The 21,870-nt window shown below is 43.7% G+C and overlaps 1 protein-coding gene across 1 annotated transcript in view; it reads right to left on the bottom strand.

The window, feature by feature from the left end:
• Positions 1-1,577: 1,577 nt before the first annotated feature.
• The window catches only part of FBXO16 (F-box protein 16), a 47,893-nt gene continuing 27,600 nt past the window's right edge, over positions 1,578-21,870 (bottom strand). Inside the window, exons 7-10 of the mRNA XM_032790880.2 lie at positions 18,493-18,598; positions 6,757-6,801; positions 4,818-5,043; positions 1,578-2,381 (exon numbers count right to left, since the gene is read on the bottom strand). Of these exons, the coding sequence (XP_032646771.1) occupies positions 2,314-2,381; positions 4,818-5,043; positions 6,757-6,801; positions 18,493-18,598 (445 nt within the window). The 3' untranslated portion in view covers positions 1,578-2,313. The remainder of the gene's footprint in view (positions 2,382-4,817; positions 5,044-6,756; positions 6,802-18,492; positions 18,599-21,870) is intronic.

The following is a 21,870-nucleotide window of genomic DNA, read 5'->3' on the forward strand; positions in this document are numbered from 1 at the left end:
GAAACCACCTCAAAGAAATCTGTTATCTACATTCAGGCACTCAGGTACCACAGAATATGCTCTGAAGAAAGTCCAGGATACAACTTAACACACTCAAAACACCTTTACCAAACAAGGATATTGCACCAGAGAAATAGATAGCACCATGGAACAGGCCACCCACATACCCTGAGAAAACCTGCTTCAATACAGAAATAAAACCTCCTCTAACTACACACCCCTAGCTGTCACCTACCACCCTACACTGGAACCCATGAGTATCATCAAACAGCTTCAATATATTCAATGGGGAACTGATCCTGAAAGAAATCTTTCCTAAACCCCCTCTTCTGGCCTTCAAACAACCCTGCAACCTCTCCAAGCTCATCATCAGAAGCCAACTTCCCACAGGTCAGGACATACCAACTCAAAGAGGCACCAGATGCCAGAACAACAGATGCAAAACCTACAAACATATCTTCACTGCTATAATGATCAACACGCTCACAATACCATCTTTCAAGACCCAGGGGTCCTACCCATGGCTATTACAATATGGTGTACCTCATACAGTGCACATAGGGTATGTCTACACAGCAACTCGACATATAGGCACTGACTCTGTGAATGCTCCAGGGCTGGAGCATCCGTGGAAAAAAATTAGCGGTGCTTAGCACCCCCCAGGTAGAGAGGAAGTCAGCACCTATGATTAGATGTCTGTGGCTGGCCCTTACAAGCTGACATGGGCTCACTGGGCTCAGGGTGCAGGGCTCCTTCATTGCTGTGTAGATTTCTGGACTCAGGCTGGAGCCCAGGTTCTAGGACCCTGAAAGGTGGGAGGATACCAGGGCTCAGACTCCAGCCCATGCCTGAATGTCTACACAGCAACGAAACAGCCCCGCAGCCTGAACCCCTTGAGCCCGTCGGCTGGCCCAGGCCAGCCGCAGGTGTCTAGCTGCTGGACAGACATATCCTAAATGCCCCACTAACAACTATATGGGAGAAACCAGACCATCACTACGCTCGTGAATGAACTCACACAGGAAAATGATAAAAGACCAATAAAAACCTCTCGCCTGTGGGTGAACACTTTTCACAGAGCGATCACTCTGTTTATATCTGATCTATCAGTCCTCATCCCTAAAGGAAACCTGCACAACACTTTCAAAAGACAAGCCTGGCAGTTTAAATTAATAACTTTCCTAGACACTAAAAATCATGGTCTTAATAAAGATGCTGGATTTGTGGCTGAGTACATCTGTAACCCTCTAACCCCCCTTTTTGCCCTGTGACTACAGAGGTGTTCATGGGCCATTTCACCTTGAATGATCCCTTACAGATGTGCTAATGCTAACCTATCTGTTTGATTTTGTATTTAGCTGTGACACTCTAGAACATACATAAGAACGGCCCTACTGGGTTACACCAAAGGTCCATCTAGCCCAGTATCCTGTCTTCCAACAGTGGTCAGTGCCATATGCCCCAGAGGAAATGAACAGAACAGGTCATCATTAAGTGATCCATCCGGTCACCCATTCCCAGCTTCTGGCAAACAGAGACTAGGGACACCATCCCTGCCCATCCTGGCTAATAATCATACAGCTCAGCACACTGCAGCACACAGGACCACGGGATATGCCCCCAAAGTCCTAATGACACACACATGGGAGTTCAGCACCAGTGAGGACACAGTAAGACAGTAAGGCTTTGCAGTGTGGCAGCTTGCACCTGGATTAGACTAACCCGGGTGCCAATTGCCCAAGTTAACTCTGCAGTGAAGACACACACTGAGTGAAAGTAGAATGAGGCGTCAGCATCCAAAGCAGCAGAGACAAGAAAACATACTGAAAAAAGGCAAGATAGCAAACAAGATACTGATTCAAATTCTGATCTCACCCTAGTTTTGCATGACTTATTTGTATTATGGCAGCACCTGGAGATCCTAGCCATAGTGAGGGCCGACTCTGCTATGTGCTGTATACACAGTAAAAGATAGCTCCTCCCCCAGAAACCCTTCAGTGTAAAATGGCTGCAATGCAGTCAGCCCAGAGCTATACTAGTAAATCTCCCTCAGGGTCTGCATGCCTGTTTCTCCGCATTGTACAGTGACTTTATAGCCATTGTATCGTGAGTTCAATGAGGGTGGGGAGGAAGTCTCTTATTGTGACAAGTGATATAAAAAAATGGAGCTGGATCCTTGAGACTTTGAGCATGATTCTTAAATGTCAGTAACATCCGTTCTTCACAGTAAATCAGGGATGTGATCGGCATCTTCTGAAAGCTGGGCAGATGAGCTGGTTTGGCTGAGATGAATTGCACTGAACCTTCACTTCCTTACTCTGCGTCAGATCCATGGTCCGATGGAGGAATTTGCCAGGGCTGAGCTTCAAACAGTGGGGATGCTAGAATGGATAAAGAGAAAATCCTGAGACTAGCAGCTGCTATAGATTGTTTTAGTCACTGAATGGACGTGTAGATTATTTCTAAACTCCAATATCAGTACCTCAATTTGTAGAATTTGGTCCTGTTACAAATATCTCTAATTCTACTGCCTGCACTTCCAGCGTCATGGGAATATGGCAAACTACTCTCATCTTGAGAGCTGAGTCTAATGTTGGTCAGCTCACTGTAAAAAAGGCACAGAGGAGATTGCAGAGATCCAGAAGAGGTCCCTGAAGATGTGAATGGTAAAGAAGAACTTAGCTGTCTCTCTTTTACAAGGGGTTATGTAGTTTTGCCCAGCGATCAACCTAAATTACACTTAATACAGCTCATCATTTCTTGTGAAATCCTTATAGTCTAGTGAGGATAATTCATCTGTCTCCTTTACAAGATGCCTGGAGACAGTAGTTCCCCGCCTTCCTCTCAGCTTATTTTCTAAGAGTCTTCTCTGCGTGGATCAACTCCGCTTTCATTCCCATTTTCCTGTGTCCTTTTTTGAACTGCAGGACTCAAGAGTGAGTGCAGTATTGCCCCAGGAGCCAGAACGGTGTCAAATGGAGCAGGATAATTGCTGCATTTGATGGACATGTGATATGCTAATTTATTAATACAGTTGAAGGCCCCGATCCTGCAATGAGCTTCTCATGTATGGGCTGCAGACCAATGCAGAGCCTCACTGGGGCTCTGTCCATGTGACCTCACTGCTGGATAAGGGTTCTATTTTATATATAGGCACTGTATTGTTGATTTATATGCAGTGTATCCCTACCTCTATAACCCTCTGACTGCAGTCTGGGGTGCCCCTCCTCCAGTTCATATAGATGTATTTGCATATTCCTTCCTACATGCCCCACTTCTCGTTTGTCTCAATTCCACCTCCTTCTCCAGCGTATCAAGATTGGATTGCATTTAAATCGTACCCCCCACAAAGCAAGTTGTGATCACACCAAGTTCTGGATCATCACCCTTGGCTCCTAGTCACAAAGGAAGGCTCTGAATGGTATGGAGCTCAGAAGGGATCCCCACAGGACTCCTCTCCATACCCTCCTCCCATAGGGATTCATTAATAAATGCTGTCGATCCACTTCCATTTACTGCACCTGCAGTTTCTCTTTGAAACTGCTACATGGCGCCATATCAGATGCCTTCTGCTGTGCCCGCTCCGGTTTCTTTATCCACTGAACCGGTTACTCTCTTAAAATCCTGCAATCCTTAATCTATTAACCCCCCCACTGGCGTCAATGGAATTTTTGCCTGATTACGTTCCGAGGACCTGATGCTGCCAGGTGCTGAGCGACTCCTTGAAGATGCTCACTGGAAGCTGAGGTTACTCTGCATGATGCTCAGCATGTCACAAGGGAAGGCCCTGTGTAAGGACTGCACGAGCTAGCCCTAGGCTGGCATGGCAGAAATTGCTTTTGATGATGTCATTCGACTCTTGTAACAGCGGTTTGAAACCTCTCCCCAGACTGGTGGTAAAAGTAGCACTTTCTGGTCTAATTCTTTGAGGGGATCCTCCTTGCAATCTGTCATTATCAATCCCCAGCCTAAGGCATCCATCCAGGGCCTCATCCAAAGCACATCAGAATCAATAGGCTCTGCACCAGGCCCCTAGACACATATATAACAAAGTATTAAAACATCTGCATTCACACTGGAGACAAACCCTCTGCTCTACAGGTAAACACCCAGGAGTTCATGTCACACAAAACTCTTGCCAGCATTTGGGCCAAGTCTACAATACAAAGTTTTGCTGGCATGCCTATGTCGACTAGGAGTGTGAAAACCACACCCTCACTGGCACGGGCATGCTGGGATGGACACATACACACAAGCAGGGACGTACCCCCTCCCCTATTCTGGCAAAAGACTCCATTTGCCAGGTAGTTTATGTTGTTCTTGGAGGTGCTTTAACAACACCAACAAAAGAACTCCTTTGACAGGTATTTGCTGCATCTACATTAAGGACCTCTGCTGGGATAGCTGTACTGATATGGCTGTCCTGTCAAAGTCTTTACAGTGTAGACTGGCCCTTAGGTACTGCGACGGTCATGAGAGACAGATAGGGTGACCAGATGTCCCCATTTTGTAGGGACAGTCCTAATTTTGAGATCTTTTTCTTATATAGGCTCTTATTACCTCCCACATCCTGTCCCGATTTTTCACGTGTGCTGTCTGGTCACCATAGAGACAGACGCCATAGGAAACTGCTACGTGTGAATCTTTGTGCCACATTTTAGGGCTGGTAAATTACAGTCAGTTTGGTTCACACCATCTAAAATGACTGCTGCTTGCTTGACATGAGGGAACATAGTGCCAATGGCTCCCCAACTCCAAACTCAGAGAGCTGTAGTCTCTCTGGTAGCTTAAGCAACGAGATAGAGCAGCTTACTAACATGGAGAACTTCTGCTCATCCTTGCAAAGGCCTTCTTCCCTCTTTCACTCAGCTTTGGTACTGGAGGTCGAACAGGGGCTGGCCGTATCCCAGCATTCCACTGGGCACTTTGAGCTAGGATCTTAGCTGTTGCTTTGGTAACAGGGTACCCTGTTGACTGGTGAGTAGCCCAGCTTGGGCGAACTGGTCCTTTTGGGCTAGAGCCAAGGTCTGCAGATAAGGACAGCTGGGAAGAGAAAAACAGAAAGATCATATTCTCCTAACAGCCACAAAGGGGATAAAAATGTCTGAGCCCTTCTAAAACTATCTAGTATCCTTGGTTTTTAAAAGACATACAATTATAGTTTTATACACTCTGTTATTACAATTCCACAGATCTGTGTAGTAAGCTACATAAATAAGAACACTTCATACATCTATGGGGCGGGTTGTGGAGTGGAAAAAATTCCAGCCTTTCATGAATGACAAACGAAGCCAATTAGAAGCAGCCACTAAAGGGGGCTTGCTCACATTAACTGAGTCTCCACAACAGCTCACACTTTAAGAACCGAATTCTGTCCTCAGACATATGTGCACGGCTCCTATTGAAATCAGTGGGCAAACATCCATGGGCAGAACTTGGGCTGTAGTGAAACAGACTTATCTCTTTTATGGAATTAATATATTCATTTAAATTATGAAGGATTCCAGCTAGCAAGAATTTAGCTGTTTATAGCTTAACCTATGCAGCGAGCAGCAGTTAGAATTAACACTAATAACACTTTGCACTTCTACAGTCCCTTTCAGCTCAGAATCACAAGGCCCTTTACAGACTAATTCAGTCTCACAGCACTCTGTGCAATATGCACGGGATAAACTGATTTTTTCCAACAACAATGAAGTGCAACCATCTCTTGGGTGCTCTAGCAAAGCAGAATAACTTGGCCCCATAGCTGAGGAGAGGAAGTGAAGAGAACAGAGTGGAACTGAATCTGCCGGGTGGGATTTAATAATAAACACTCACAATCACCAGCATGGAATTTACCTCCACTAGAATTTGGCCAAGATTCCAGGGCTAGTGCTCCTAGTTTTATCAAAAGAGCCGGGGAAGCTGTAACCCCCACAAGTGGCCAGGACTTGTGGTTTATGTCTCATCCAGAAGAAAGCAGCTCTAGTCTCCTTGCAACAGGTGGATGCAGACCTGACTCAGAGGGAGCTGAGTCCCTAGCACCACTTCCTGCAGGATTCTTTGGAGGTCTCCTTTCCAAGCGCTGACCAGGCCCAACCTTGCTTCCTTTGTGAGGTCTGAGGCACCATAGTGCAAAGGTAGATCAGGCATAGAAATTATACACAATGGTCAATTTTTATCTTTTCATTTTACTAGTCAATGTCTATGATTAATTAGAAGTAGCCAAATATATTCCTACCATTACAGTGATTGTTTAGTCTTTTAAAGAAATCCCAAAATGTTTCAAAAGCAGCTCGTGAGAAGTTGTGTGCTAGCAATCTAGCCCTTGTTAAACTGATCCAAATCATTTGTTTATCTCTTGTTTAGAATACTGAAAAACCATGAGTATAATAAAACATCTGCTTAGAAATGCGTTATGAAGCAATGATAGCCGATGATGTTATTATATGCAGACTATTGTCAAGAATCAAACTGTTGTACAGAAAATTTAACACGGTTTTGCATTTTCCTGTGGTCACTTGATACGACTGCGGTGGATGTTGTATAATGCTTAGTGCTTAATCCTCAAGTTAAAAACAAGCAGTCCAATGATTGCCAAACATCAACCCAAAGAGAAGCCAGGAAGTATGCAACAGCTTAAGATGTCCTTGTGAGTGGTTGAGCATGACAATGTAAACAAGGACATGACAGGTACAGTAGGTTTTTCTTCCAGTAGAGACAGAAACACATGAAGGTGGGTAAGCAGTGGCTGTTGCAATGAGCTGACTGTACCTTGTTTTTGCACTCCTGTGTTTTTGGTGATTCAGCCTCGGAGTGCTTGGGGATAGGAAGGCAAAGCATGTTACACCACAAAGCTAGGCTGTGCTTTTTCAAGAAGAGTGAAATGTACAAACAAAGGAGTTTGATTCTGCAAGCCTTACCCAGAGTAATTTTTGCTCCCATGACTAGTCCCAGGAAATTCAATGGTACTACTTGTGCAAATAAGTAATACTCAAATTATGAGTTGCAGAACTGAGTCTATAGAATTGAGGCTATATTAGTTGGCTAGAACTGCGATTTGCCACTGCACGAGGATTCTGCAGTGGCAGAAAGCTGGACATGTGGGAAATGCACACCTGACCCTAAAAGATGTTCCTTCCTCAAGTCACCAGCTCCCTGCCAATATGCGTGGGGGAAATTTGTTCCTGACCCTAAATACTGTGATCTTCTCACCTTAGAATATAGGCAACAGTAACTCAAGAACATTTGTGGGTGTGGAGCAGCCACTCACACAGAACAGAATCTAAAGCATGAGAGGGGATGATTGCTGAGGCTGTAATATTTCTCACAGCTGTCATGAGTGTCAGACTTCGTGATTCTCATCTTGCTAATAAAATGGCCATGGTTTTGACATTTAGACGTTTTTGGCACGAGACTGATTATTCTGCTGAACAGCTGCAAAAACCTTATGTGGAGTCTTAGTAGATGAGCCTATAGGTTTGTAAAGGAGGCTGTAATTTGGGAGCGGTGACAACACCACTGCAGGGACCAAAAGGTCCAAATGGGTAGACTCACTATGGGGGTGCATAGCTCTGTATTAAAAAGGACAGGGAGGGATGACCTACTGTCTTGGGCCCTGGACTGAAGTGCAGGAGACCTGCTTTCAATATGTGAGCTTGGACAAGTCACTCCATCTACTCTGTGCCTCAGTTTCGCATCTGTAAAATGGGGACAATACTTCCCAAGGTGATATGGTCCAGATAGTATGGGGCAAGTTTTAGGGCTCTGATCTAATAAAGCACTTAAGCAGGTGCTTAACTTTAATCATGTATCAGAGGGGTAGCCGTTTTAGTCTGGATCTGTAAAAGCAGCAAAGAATCCTGTGGCACCTTATAGACTAACAGACTTATTGGAGCGTGAACTTTCGTGGGTGAATGTATCCGACGAAGTGGGTATTCATCCACGAAAGCTCATGCTCCTATAGGTCTGTTAGTCTATAAGGTGCCACAGGACTCTTTGCAACTTTAATCATGTGAGTTAGTCCCATTGATTTCAGAGGGACTACTCACACGCTTAAAGTTAAATGCATGCTTAAGCACTTTGCTGGATAAGAGTCTAAAAGGAGAGAGGTGATGGCAAAGCATAAAGGGCTTGATTCATCACTGAGCTACTCCAGTTTTACACTGGTGTTATTTCACTGACTTCAATGGAGTTACACGGGTACAAAACAGAAGTAAAAAGTAATGAATCAGGCCCAAAGACTTTGGACCAAAAATTAAAAACTTACAAGAGTCATAGCTTACAAGTAGAAGCATGTGGAGGAGGGGAGAGCCAGTAGCTCAGTATATAAAAGGATCATGATTCTCCCCAACAAAAATTATGGGCCCAATTCTATATATTCTCACATCTCCCACTGGAGGTAATGGGCACTGCATGTACACATGTGAGGGAGGGGTTTGGCCCTATAGTCAAAAGCCCGGGGCTTCAAAGCTAATTTTACTTGTTACCAAACAAATCTTGAGCTTTTCTTATTTGTTGCCATAGTTTCCAGGACTCATGGCACTGTAACAATTACACTGTGATCTTCCCCAAAATTTATTCTAGCAAACACTACCACCCCACTGAAAAGAAACCAAGGGGCCAAACTCGGACCAGGCCCAGTGGATGCTATTCCACTGATTTTTGACAGAGTCTGGGTGTGGCCTGAAATTATTTCTTTCCTTTTGGTATCCAACATCCATTTTTTACTCTTGTGAATCTGGAACACTATCTCCTTTTCTCTTATATATTAACCCTTTCCACACCTTCATTGTTCAGTATAATAGTCTTTGATTTCATTCAATTTCAATGCATTGATAGACTCATAGACTTTAAGGTCAGAAGGGACCATTATGATCATCTAGTCTAACCTCCTCATCTTATGTGTCTTCATTATACTTTTATCTTTTGGTACCTGGAGCATTTATTCTTTCAACATGCTTCCTTCTTTTCCAAAGGATTAATTTAAAAGGTTTGAATTATAAGCCTCTCTCTTTGGGCTTGGCTGACATGAGAATCTTTTAACAATTATATTTAAACAAGATTTCCCAACCTTATCTTAACAATCTCAAACCAAGATCTATTGACACAGTGCAGCCAAGGGGATCTGGGCACCATCATTGCCAGGAGGCGTTGGAGATGGATCAGTCATGTGCTTCGGATGGAAACTGATTCCATCACCAGAGTAGCAATAAGATGGACACCTAAAGGCAAACGAAAACGAGGCCACCAGAAAACAACATGGCAAAGAGCTGTGGAAGCCGAGCTGAAAAACCTGGGACACAATGGGGGAACCATTGAAAGACTTGCCAGAAACAGACAGGAGTGGAGAAGCTTTGTCACTGCCCTAAACGCCAGAGGTGTAATAGGAACATGATGATGATGACGATGATGATCTTTACAATAAACAAATTATTTTTTGATATTTTCTACTTGGTTATATAAATAATTTTGTCTCTTTCATCAGCCTAAGGAAAACACACTATCATCATCAGAGTGTCATAATCAGAAATGGCGAGCAGGATTATAGACTGGGATAGTGTGAAAGAGGAAGAGTGGGTTGGTTACTGAAACTGGAGACAGTCCAGGATTCAGGAATACCAAAACATTACTCCTGGGAGAATTCTGCACCATTGCACAAGTGCACAATTAAGGCCCCCACAGATTCCTCCCCTCCGCAGAATAATTGATTCTGACAGGGAGGCAAAGGGAAGCTGCGAGAGGGGTCATGCTGCAATTACATCTTTTGCACGAGGGGCTGATGTGGCTTCAGAAGCGACGGCAGCCGTAGAGAGGGAGGGATAGATGCTGCCTTCCTCACAGCACTCTGTCCATGGGGCCAGGTGAGGAGGCACTGGATATGGGGGGATGGACAGAGTGGGGCAAAACAGGCTGCTAGGGGGGGTCATACAGACTGGGGTTCAGAAGGGCTAGTGCAGGGCACGGACTGGGGCAAGGGCACAGAAGCTAGTGGGGTGACAACATTGAGTCAGAGACTGAATGAGTGTGGGAGTGCAGAGCCACATAGGGACGAGGGGGGAGGGAGTGCAGGGACACAAGAGGATGGGGGAGGAATGGGGGTGGCTGAGTGGGGATGCAGGGACACACGGAGACAGAGGCAGCTATGACTGGCTGAATGGGACATGGGGGTGCAGGAATAAATGAAGACAGGGGCAGCTATGCTTCGGTGAACGAGGGTGCAGGGCCACATGGGAACATGTGCAGATATACCTGGCTGAATGGGGAGTGGGGATGCAAGGACACATGGGGACATGGTGGGCAGATGTGCCTGACTGAATGGGAGAGGTTAGGGGTAGCCATGGTCTCCCCGGGGGAGGCTCCTCAACTCCCTAACAATCCCTCCCCCTCCCCCAAAAAACTGTTCCATACTCTCTCACCCACACCCAACAACCCTCCACAGTTCACTCCCAGGCTCCTTCCCAGCAATTACTTCCCTCTCCCTTGGCTCCTCCACTACTCTTGACTCTCCCAAGCCTTTGCACGGCTTCTGAGGGGTGTGGGAAATACGGTTCTGCATTGTAGCTTAAACAAATTATTACTCAAAGTTTTGTACTAATATGCCTAGTAAGGAATCTATTTGTCAAAAACATTTCCTGAATCTTTTATGTTGTCTGTATTGTTACAGACATACTTGCTGACAGGTATTTTGAAATAAATTACCAAAATAATTGAAACTGGCATGATTATTTTGTGTTATTTTGACAAATAAAATATGCAGAAATTTAAAATATTGTGCACAGAATTTTTAATTTTTTGGTGCAGAATTCCCAGAGAAGTAAACGGTACATTTTTGATCTAAAAGTCCCAGAACATCTAACTCAATCTATAAGGGCTACTTTCAGTTCTTAACATGGAAAAAAAGCCAGAGCCTTTGAGAGAATCAGAACAAAAAGATATGGAGCCTTATTCTGATCTCTTTACACTCATGTAATTCCATTGACTTCACTAGAGTTAGTACTGATTTAGTCTGGTGTTAAATTCCCATCTCCCTCATGATTGCTGTAACATATTTATGTATTAATAATGCTTGCAAGGCCTGATTCACCACCACAAGACTTCACTGATTTCAACAGAGTTACAATACAGTAATGCTTTGCTGAACAGCCCCCTGGTCTAGGTGGTGCTTTTCATCTACCAAGCGTTTTTACAAACAACAACTATCATATTTAATAGTAATAGCTGGCATTTCTATAGCATCTTCAGGAACTGCTTTACAATCATTAACTGATTAAAACTCACACACCTCTGTGAGATAGTGTAATATTATTCCCATATTACACAATGGGAAACTGAAGCAGAGAGACTAGAGATGATACTAACCCTGTGTACAGGGGCTGTGGCACACTCTCAGCACAGCAGTACTTTTGCAGTTGTACAAGAGAAGGATGGCTGGTGTGGTGAAGCAAGTAGTCATAGTATTGTTGGGAGGATAAACTCATTAATGTTTGTGAGGCATTCAGATGTTACCATGATGGCAGCTGTAGAAAGTGTTTGGGAAATCTGCATCTGCTGGACTCAGCACAGTTGAGTTTTGTACCAGCTCCTTATAGGTCAGGGTAGAGGAAGGACCTGGGAGCAGACCAGGTGTGGAGAGGGAGTCAGTGGATGGCCAGAGGACCTCTAGTGGCTACAGATCCCTGCATAAGGACCATAGAGAGTCAAATCCTATTCCAGTCCAGAGGCTAGTAAAACAGATGGTTGTAGGGTAGATTCAGTCCTTACAAGAATTCTGTTTGCTCAGGATGTCTTTGTGAACATTTTGCTTGACCTAAAGGAAGATCTCTGGTAGCTGCCAGCTGTAGATACAACGTTAGGTCCTCTAAGCTGCAATCAGCCCAGCTCCGGTGATGTGTGTGCACATTCCCCACCCCCTATCATGCTGCTGCTGATGGTGGTATCAAAAACTCCCATTGACACTACTGGGGAGAACTTCATCCCTGCACTGGTGGATGGGCTTGGGGCTTGTGCCTTCCAGACTCGAGGGTGCAGACTAGGGACACCCTCAGAAATGGAGAACATCTCATGGGGACTATGTCATGGCAGGAGCTCAAAGCCTTCCCGAAAAACCCTCAAGTTTGTTCAGATATTTGCCCACCACTTCACTGATTCTGTAACGGCTCCAAAAATAAAACAAAGGTAAAATCATGGCCATGCTGAAATGGAACTCTTGAGGCTGTATTATAAAGCCCTGGAAAATGGCATTTCTAAGACAAAGGCTGACAAACTTTAACTATAGCAACTGTATGAGGCACCAGTACAATAAAGGACATAACTGAGCTAGGAAAATAACCTATGCAAGAATAACAAATGCCTGTCAGCCTTAGTGATCTTACTGTTAATCTCTTTTGTAGGTTGGAACATATTGGGGGTTGTCTGGTTCTCATTACTTGGGAATCATTCTTCCAAGTTGGCAACAACAACAACAACAAAAATGCTCACCAGAATCTGCTTATTCCAGCAGCTATTTGTTGTCCATGTCCACAAAAGATTATCTCTAGGATGCTTTCTGGAAGCCTGCCTTTCTGGTACTGCTTTCATCTGAGGCTGTCCTATTTTATAAACTGTGAGTGAATTCTCAGTATTAACAGCTAGTGGTGCTAAGGGCTGGTCACGCGGACAAAATGCAATAGCACGAAGTATAAACAGACATCAGATAGTGATGATGGAAAGTTGCGAGTGCAAGAGATTGCTTTAAGAAAAGATACCAGAATCTTGAGGAACTGATCCAGTATTTATAAAGTGCAGAAACTAAGACTGTCTACGCTAGCACTTTTGTCGGGCCGGGGTGTGAAAAAACACTCCCCTGTGCCGCTATACGGTGTGCTGTGTCAACAGCCTGAATGTCTGGATCTGGGGTATTACAGGAACTAACTGAAGAGTAGATAAAAATATCAATATCTACACCTAGCAAATTACCTCCGGTATCCACTGAAGTGAGTCAGGACCAGATCCTCAAAGGTATTTAGGCACCTAACTTCCATTGATTTCAGAGGGAGTTAGGGGCCTTAATACCTTTGAGGTTTTGGCCCTCAGAGTTTTGCACTGATGTGTGATCTGTTCTAGTTAGGTTCTTCTGAGAGCAGGACTGGATCCAAAGAAATGAGACTGAAACTGGAGGAAACAGCAGCTGCTTAGCTATTGAAGGACTCTGTTTGGAACTGTTTTATTTAAACGTGTCCTGAGTGGTATGTTTAAGAATAATGCTTTATGCTTACCTAGCACTTTTCCTCCCAAAGCCTCAAAGTGCTTTACAAGCACAAATTCTTCCTTGGTAGTTATAACCCGCTCAGCACTATGGAGGGATTAAGCTTCCCAGCGCCTCTGGGAGATTGGTGTATTAATCCCGGTTTTACACCTGGGGAAGCTGAGCCCCAGGGAAGTTAGCTGCCTGAGGGGGACATAGCTACTTGGGGACAGAGATGAGAACAGACAGCAGCAGCCTCATTCTCCTCGCATGTACACTAGTGCAAATTGGGAGTAGCTCAGCATGCGAGCCTCTTGCACCAGCTCCTCGACAAAGGGACTAGATCTGACTGTCAGGAGGAGACTCAATGAAACCAACAGATTTGGAATCCTCGATTCACAGGAGGAAGCTCCCACTGGGTTCGCTGGGGGCTCTTCACAGGGCATGAACTGGTATGATGCCTCCAAAGAATGGGAGAGCATCTTCCCCACGGGAATTGCTAAACTAGAACAGATGTAGCATTTGCATCCCCTCCACACACAGCACAGACTTGATGCCACTGGCTGTGTCATAAACAGATAGTTAAGGGTTAATGCCTCTTTTACCTGCAAACGGTTAAGAAGCTCAGTGAACCTGGCTGACACCTGACCAGAGGACCAATAAGGGGACAAGATACTTTCAAATCTTGGTGGAGGGAAGTCTTTGTTTGTGCTCTTTGTTTTGGGTGTTGTTCGCTCTTGGGACTGAGAGGGACCAGACGTCATCCAGCATCCAAATCTTTCGCAATCCAGTCTTCTCATGTTCAAAATTGTAAGTAAAGCCACAGCAAAGCAGATTCTTATTTTTGTTCTTCAACGCTGTAAAGTCTTTTTTTTGCTGAGAGGATTGTCCTCTGTTGCTAGCAACTTTGAACCTAAGGCGTAGAGGTCCTCGTGGCAAAAAAAAATAAAAAAATATGAATTGATCCCTGTAAGGGTATTTTCATCCTGATTACAAAGAGATTTTACCTTCTTCTTTACATAAAGCTTTCTTTTAAGGAACCTGATTGATTCCTTGTTAAACTCAGGAGATTGGATCGGACTCACTGGGGTACTGCTCGGACTCACCAAGGGATGTGGGGAAAGGAGGGAAGAGGTTAATTTCTCCTTGTTTTAAGATCCAAGGGGTTTGGATCTGTGTTCACCAGGGAATTGGTGAAGCCTCTCAAGGCTGCCCAGGGAGGGGAAGGTTTTGGAGGGGACAAGAAGTGATCCAGACACTGAAATTTCTGGATGGTGACAGAGTTACCAGATCTAAGCTAATAATTAAGCTTAGAAGTGTCCATGCAGGTCCCCACTTTTGTACCCTAAAGTTCAGAGTGGGGAAGCAATCTTGACAGGCTGGAGCACAGGACCTTGCCCCTCAGGAACACTGAGTGCAGTTGATGTGACAGCCACCATCTTATCACACTGGGGACAGCAATGGGAACCTCCAGAGCTAGCAGCATGAGTCTCTACAGCTCGAGATAAAGAGCCCGGCTTTACTTGCACCCTCTGTGTGTCAGGCACACAGGGGGACACAACACATAGCCCTGTGGATTACACTGGCCACCCCATTTTGCATTCATGGAGCCCACCTTATCTTCTCACACCAGTGTGACTCCACTGACCTCTGGCTTATAAGGGAGTCTGGCTGGAGTAAGTGAGAGGAGAATCAGGTCCAGGCAGCACAGCTGCCCGCACAGAATTGCTAAGGGAAGAAAGATGTTCCCTGCACCTTCTGCCCCTGGCCAATGCAGTCATGCTGGAGCAGCCATTAAGCTTCTCTGCTCTAAGCATTTCAGAGCAGGGACTGTCATTTAGTATATGTTTGTACAATGTCTGGCACAATGGGGTCCTGAGCTAGTAAAGGTTTACAGACATTGCTGCAAGACAAATAATAATTAATAATCATAAATCTGGCCCCACATCAGCAAGTTTTCTTCTAAAGTGGTTCTGCTTTATACCTAATTACAATGCGTTAATGGAAGAAATCATTCCTAATAGTAGAATGGCTCCTCCTAGACAACACTGGAACTGGGATTTAAAATGTAAGTTACGAGAAAGGAAGAAAATCACAATTTTGAAAGTTTACAGTTAGCAAAATCTGATCAGGTCTATTTGTGAATCAAGGCACCTGCGATATCTAGGGTTATACAAATGCTTTGGGCCAAACATATCCCTGGTGTAATAGACTTAGAATTACAGAATCATAGGACTGGAAGGGATCTCGTGGCAGAACTAAGTATTATCTAGACATGGGGTCCCCAACGCAGTGCCTGCGGGCACCATGACGCCCACCGGGGCACCCATGCGTGCCCGCCTACTGGTTGCCGGACAAGCAGCCACCGAAATGCCACTGAGAAGTGGCAACGTCAAGAAGTGCTACTGCCGAAATCCCACCAGATTGCGGCAGTTACGCCTCTTGATGACGCTCCTTCACAGCGGTATTTCTCCAGCGACGCCTCTTGAAGTTGCGCTTCACAGCAGCATTTCGGCGGCTGTTTGTCTAGTGGCCACGGTCCTCGGCAGCTTGTCATCTGGCGCCCACCCCACGGAAAAGGTTGGTGACCACTGATCTAGATCATCCCTGACAGGTGTTTGTCCAATCTACTCTTAAAAATCTCCAATGACGGAGATTCCACAGCCTCCCTCAGCAATTTATTCCAGTCCTTAACCACCCTGACATTTAGGAAGTTTTTCCTAATGTCCAATCTAAACCTCCCTTGCTGCAATTTAAGCCAATTGCTTCTTGTTCTGTCCTCAGAGGTTAAGGAGAACAATTTTTCTCCCTCCTCCTCATAATAACTTTTTATGTACTTGAAAACTTTTATCAGGTCCTCTCTCAGTCTTCTCTTTTCCAGATGAAACAAACCCAATTTTTTCAATCTTCTCTCACAGATCACGTTTTCTAGACCTTTAATCATTTTTGTTGCCCTTCTCTGGACTTTCTCCAATCTGTCCACCTCTTTCCTGAAATGTGGCACCCAGAACTGGACACAATACTCCTGTTGAGGCCTCGTCAGCATGGAGGAGAGTGAAATAATTACTTCTCATGTTTTGCTTACAATACTCCTGCTAATACATCCCAGAAAGATGTTTGCTTTTTTTTGCTACAGTGTTACACTGTTAACTCATATTTAGCTTGTGATGCACTATGACCACCAGATCCCTTTCCACAGTACTCCTTCCTAGGCAGTCATTTCCCATTTTGTATGTGTGCAACTGATTGTTCCTTCCTAAATGGAGTAATTTGCATTTGTCCTTATTGAATTTCAACCTATTTACTTCAGACCATTTCTCCAGTTGTCCAGATCATTTTGAACGTTAATCCTATCCTCCAAGGCACTTGCAATCCCTCCCAGCCTGGTATCGTCCACAAACTTTATAAGTGCACTCTCCATGCTATTATTTAAATCATGGATAAAGATACTGAACAGAACCAAATCCAGAACTGATCCATGTGTGACCCCACTCATTACGCCCTTCCAGCATAACTGTGAACCTCTGATAACTACTCTCTGGGAATAGTTTTCCAAACAGTTATGCATCCACCTTATAGTAGCTCCATCTAGATTCCATTTCCATAGTTTGTTTAAGAGAAGGTCATAGAAGACAGTATCAAAAGCTTTACTAAAGTCAGGATATACCAGGCCTACACAAGCTTGTTACCCTGTCAAAGAAAGCTATCAGGCTGGTTTGACATGATTAGTTTTGAAGAAATTCGTACTGTTATTTATCACCATATTATCGTACAGATGTTCACAAATTGATTGCTTAATTATTTGCTCCATTATCTTTTGCGGTACAGAAGTTAAGCTGACTGGTCTGTAATTCCCTGGGTTGTCCTTATTTCCCTTTTTATAGATTGGCACTAGATTTGCCCTTTTCCAGTCTTCTGGAATCTCTCCCATCTTCCATGACTTTTCAAGGATAATTGCTAATGGCTCAGATATTTCCTCAGTCAGCTCCTTGAATATTCTGGGATACATTTCATCAGGCCCTGGAGACTTGAAGACACCTAACTTACCTAAGCAATTTTTAATTTGTTCTTTCCCTATTTTAGCCTTTGATCTTTCCTTATTATCGCTGGCATTCACTATGTTAGATGTCCAATCACTACCAACCTTCTTGGTGAAAACCAAAACAAAGAAGTCATTTAGCACTTCTGCCATTTCCACATTTTCTGTTATTGTTTCCCCCTGACTCCCTCATTAAGTAATAGGCCTACCCTGTCCTTGGTCTTCCTCTAGCTTCTAATGTATTTGTAGAATGTTTTCTTGTTACCCTTTATGTCTCTAGCTAGTTTGATCTCATTTTGTGCCTTGGCCTTTCTAATTTTGTCCCGACGTACTTGTGTTGTTTGTTTATATTCATCCTTTGTAATTTGACCTAGTTTCCACTTTTTGTAAGACTCTTTTTCTGATTTTTAGATCACTGAACATCTCCTGGTGAAGCCAGGTGGTCTCTTACCATACTGCCTGTCTTTCCTACACAGTGGGATACTTTGCTCTTGTGCCCTTAATAATGTCTCTTTGAAAAACTTCTAATTGTCTTCAATTTTTTTCCCCTTAGACTTGCTACCCATGGGATCTTACCTACCAACTCCCTGAGTTTGTTAAAGTCTGCCTTCTTGAAATCCATTGTCTCTATTTTGCTCTTTTCTCTCCTACCATTCCTCAGAATCTTGAACTCTACCATTTCATGATCACTTTCCCCCAAGCTGCCTTCCACTTTCAAATTCTCAACCAGGTCCTCCCTATTTGTCAAAATCAAATCTAGAACAGCTCTCCCCTAGTAGCTTTCTCCACCTTCTGAAATAAAAAATTGTCTCCAATACATTCCAAGAACTTGTTGGATAATCTGTGCCCTGCTGTGTTATTTTTCCAACAGATGTCTGGGTAGTTGAATTCCCCCATCATCACCAAGTCTTATGCTTTGGATGATTTTGTTAGTTGTTTAAAAAACCCTCATCCACCTCTTCTTCTTGGTTAGGTGGTCTGTAGTAGACCCCCTACTATGACACCACTCTTGGTTTTTACCCCTTTTATCCTTATCCAGAGACTTTCAACAAGTCTGTCTCCTATTCCCATCTAACCTCAGTCCAAGTGTATACATTTTTAATATATAAGGCAACACCTCCTCTCTTTTTTCCCTGCCTGTCTTTACTGAGCAAGCTGTACCTTTCTATACCAATATTCCAACTCTCTGTGATGCCAACAGGACTTAGGCCCTGTGTTAATAATGTTAGGGTCTAGAGATACTTGCCAGTGATTTTGCTTTCCGAAGCTTATAAGATGCACAGCTCGATTTCCTTTTTTTCTCAAATGCTTGCCGGCTGAGGTCTGGGGTTAGTCCTCCTCCTTTCTTTCTACTGCAAAATGGAAAGGAATAGTGTTAACTGAGAAGAGGGGAAATCCCTACTGAAATACAAAGAAAACTTGAGAGATAACCCAGATCTAGTTCAGGCTTCCTTTGCTAGCAATATCATCTGTCTCCCCAATCCCTTCTCATGCAATGTAGTCTTGAGAGCTTTCTTCTCTGCAGCACTTGCCATCTGTAACAGTCTTCCTGTATCTCTGTGGCTCATCCACTATCCTGTTTTCTCCCTTGCCTTATCTAAACCTGTAAGCTGCTCTCTTCCATTACTATAATGTAACTATTTAAAGCATGTTGGGACACAGTTTGTATTAAAGATACAAAATAAAGTTGTATTGTACTGTAATGTACTGTAATAGATCACACCTCTCTCCCTGCATCTCTCTGTGTGAAATGAAGCTTCAGTCATTTACCAGAAGGCAAAAACAAAGATGCTTGTGAAATATGGGCTCTGATACTGCACACATTTAATGTACAGGCCATCTTAACTACACAGGCCTAACTCCCCACTCCCTGGCACCTCGCGTAGTGACATACACCTGTGCAAAGTGGGTGCCAAATACACTGGCAAGGGAGTGGAGAACCAGCCCCATAAAACTAAGCTGGCTTCTAGCCCTTGTCTACGTTCCAAGCTGCACTGATCTAACTAAAGGTGTTTTCACATTGATTAGGTTAAACTGACGCAAACCCCTGCATGAACACTCAAAATCAATTTAAACTTGGCTTATATCAAGTTAGCATGAGTCGACTTCTTACCGACTTCAACGAAACCAGTATAAATAAATGTTCACCTGGGGTGTGCACCAGTTTAACTAAATTGATTTGAGAACACACCTTTAGTTAAGCCAATGTAGCCTGTAGTATAGATGAGGCCCTAGTCTGCCAGACTCTCCTATGAGTCATTGTTTATACAACCAGATAAATCTTCAGTGTGTGTCTATATGGAGCTGTTATAAAAGCTACTATAATCAATTGGCAGGATGGGAATTTGCTACACTCTGGAAGCTGGATGAAGGAATATTGAATCTGATCGACAGAAAATTTCCCTACATGATTATACCAAACCTGGTTTCCTAGGACTTCAGAGCAGTCAGTATGCTGCACCACGTGACATCTTGGAACTTTATACCAACAGCAAGGACACAACTAGAGTCACATGAATACTGCACACAATTTTCTGCAAATATTCATGCAGGTTATTTAGCAAATTTGCTTTGACTACATTGATTCTCCTTTTGTGTTCAGTCTCTGCAAGTAGTCTAATGAATAATTTCACAGGCAGAATTTTCCCCAGAAACAGCAAAATTTAAGGTTATAATTTCCTATTCTGTCCAGATTCTTATACCACACACATCACCATCATATCTCATCTTACGAACAAATAAAAGCCTAAAAGGAACATTTTGAATTCAAAATCATCTGACTTCATGCCAGAAACCTGATTTTAAGAGTTTCACTCATCCATTATGTGACTTGCATATCCTTCAAAACCAACTAACACAGTTCAGATATTGCATATTCATAAGGAACTGCTCACAGACAATCTGAACACCAAGACCCATTCACAGAATTTATTAGGCACATGACTTTAAATAACAAATTAAGAAAATTAAACTGTTTGCAGACAATTTATGGACAGCCAAGAGGTAAAATCCATCTAATACATTATTCATTGTGAAGAATTTGGTCAGCTTTCAACAGAACTCAGGTTCTCCTGGTCCAAAAGCACAGACTCCTACCACTTGAGCCAAAGAAGAATCTTAACTAGCTGTTAAAAGTATTGAGCCTATGAAACATGGCTGGGCAGTTCTGATTCCATCCAATAAAGAGTAGTGACAGCACCCATATGAGCCTATTAATTTAAAATACATTATTAAAAAAAAAAGGATTTAAGAAAAAATGAAACAGTGACAGCCCAGTCTTCTACTCAGAGTTTATCCATCTGCCTATCTCTAAAACACAGTTTAATCTGCACAGCCATGACAAATGATGAGTGCTGGGCTAGCTGTAGAGAGATCTGAGTGACAGAGTGTGATGTCACAACTAACAGGTCCAGTGCAATGGAGTTCCCTTCACACAAGAGTGATCCCTGTTCTGTGAGAAACTGGGCCTAGGCTGTTGACAGAACAATTACTTCAAGTAATTATTTTCTTATTGGCTAAACGCTCCGGCGCAACATGCAATTATTTTTAGAGCCTGCCTGTGTCTACAAATTATCTGAGTTAGTGTTAGCTTCCAGAGGCCAGAATGAGGGGGCCAGCCTTCATTTCAGCTGACCTGACATCATGAGAAGTAGCAGGACTCCTTCTTGAGTCACTGGGCCACACACCTGGCAGGATTCCAACACTGAACTGGAATTAGAATCCTTTATCTACGATAAAATGGGAGAGAAATTGTTCATTTATTGGCAACAAGCTGCACAACACCAGATGCCTTCCAGCAGAACTGTGCAAATGGATTAAAGAAACTCTCGTGTTCCTTCCCAGTCAGAACGTAGTCAGAGAGATCTTGGACAGCTTGCTGACTCGGTTCCAAGTCTCCTATGAAAATGTATCATTTCATCTTTGCAACACTGCTTAATGCCCTAGAATAGATACAACCACTCTCACTGATATCTGCTCTCGTTTGTACCTAAGTGAAAGGCTAACTGGAAGATTCAGGTAGAAAACAAGACGTAGGAAGTATACCTGAGAGATATCATGATGATGACAGATTACACAGACAGATACGCAACAGTATAGATCACAGCTATAACTCCACCACGGAGTTTTGATAACACCTTCCAGGCAATCCATAACTCAACTCCTGCCATCATTTTGTCTCTCTTCCCACTCTTCCTCACTTCTCCCTCTGTATCCTTCACTCCTGCCTGACTTTGCGCCATCTTCCACCCCACCCCACATGTCCCAATGCCTCTCATTTAACGTGCTCAAAGTTCTCTCACCCCTCTCTTTCAGGAAGCCCCTTTAAGCCCTGTCTGTGATTGCAGTCCAATCAGTGACCCCCATCAGTCCATTTGTTTTTATACAGAGTTGTGCCCTACTGATCAGACAGCAAGAAGGACACCCCAGAAAGCAGACTGTTTCTTCCCACTGCCTTAGCTGGGCCCAGTGACTGAGAATCGAGTGGAGAAATGGACGCCCAGCAGGACTCCACCATTAATAGCTGTGCCCTCCAGGACACTGATGGGGAAAGAGTGGATTAGTTTAATGTTTCTGCTACAAAGAGTGGCAGTGAAATTGATTACAATGTTACCATTTCAATGGC

The sequence above is a fragment of the Chelonoidis abingdonii genome, chromosome 3, assembly GCF_003597395.2.
Source record: "Chelonoidis abingdonii isolate Lonesome George chromosome 3, CheloAbing_2.0, whole genome shotgun sequence".
Classification (NCBI taxonomy): Eukaryota; Metazoa; Chordata; order Testudines; family Testudinidae; genus Chelonoidis; species Chelonoidis abingdonii.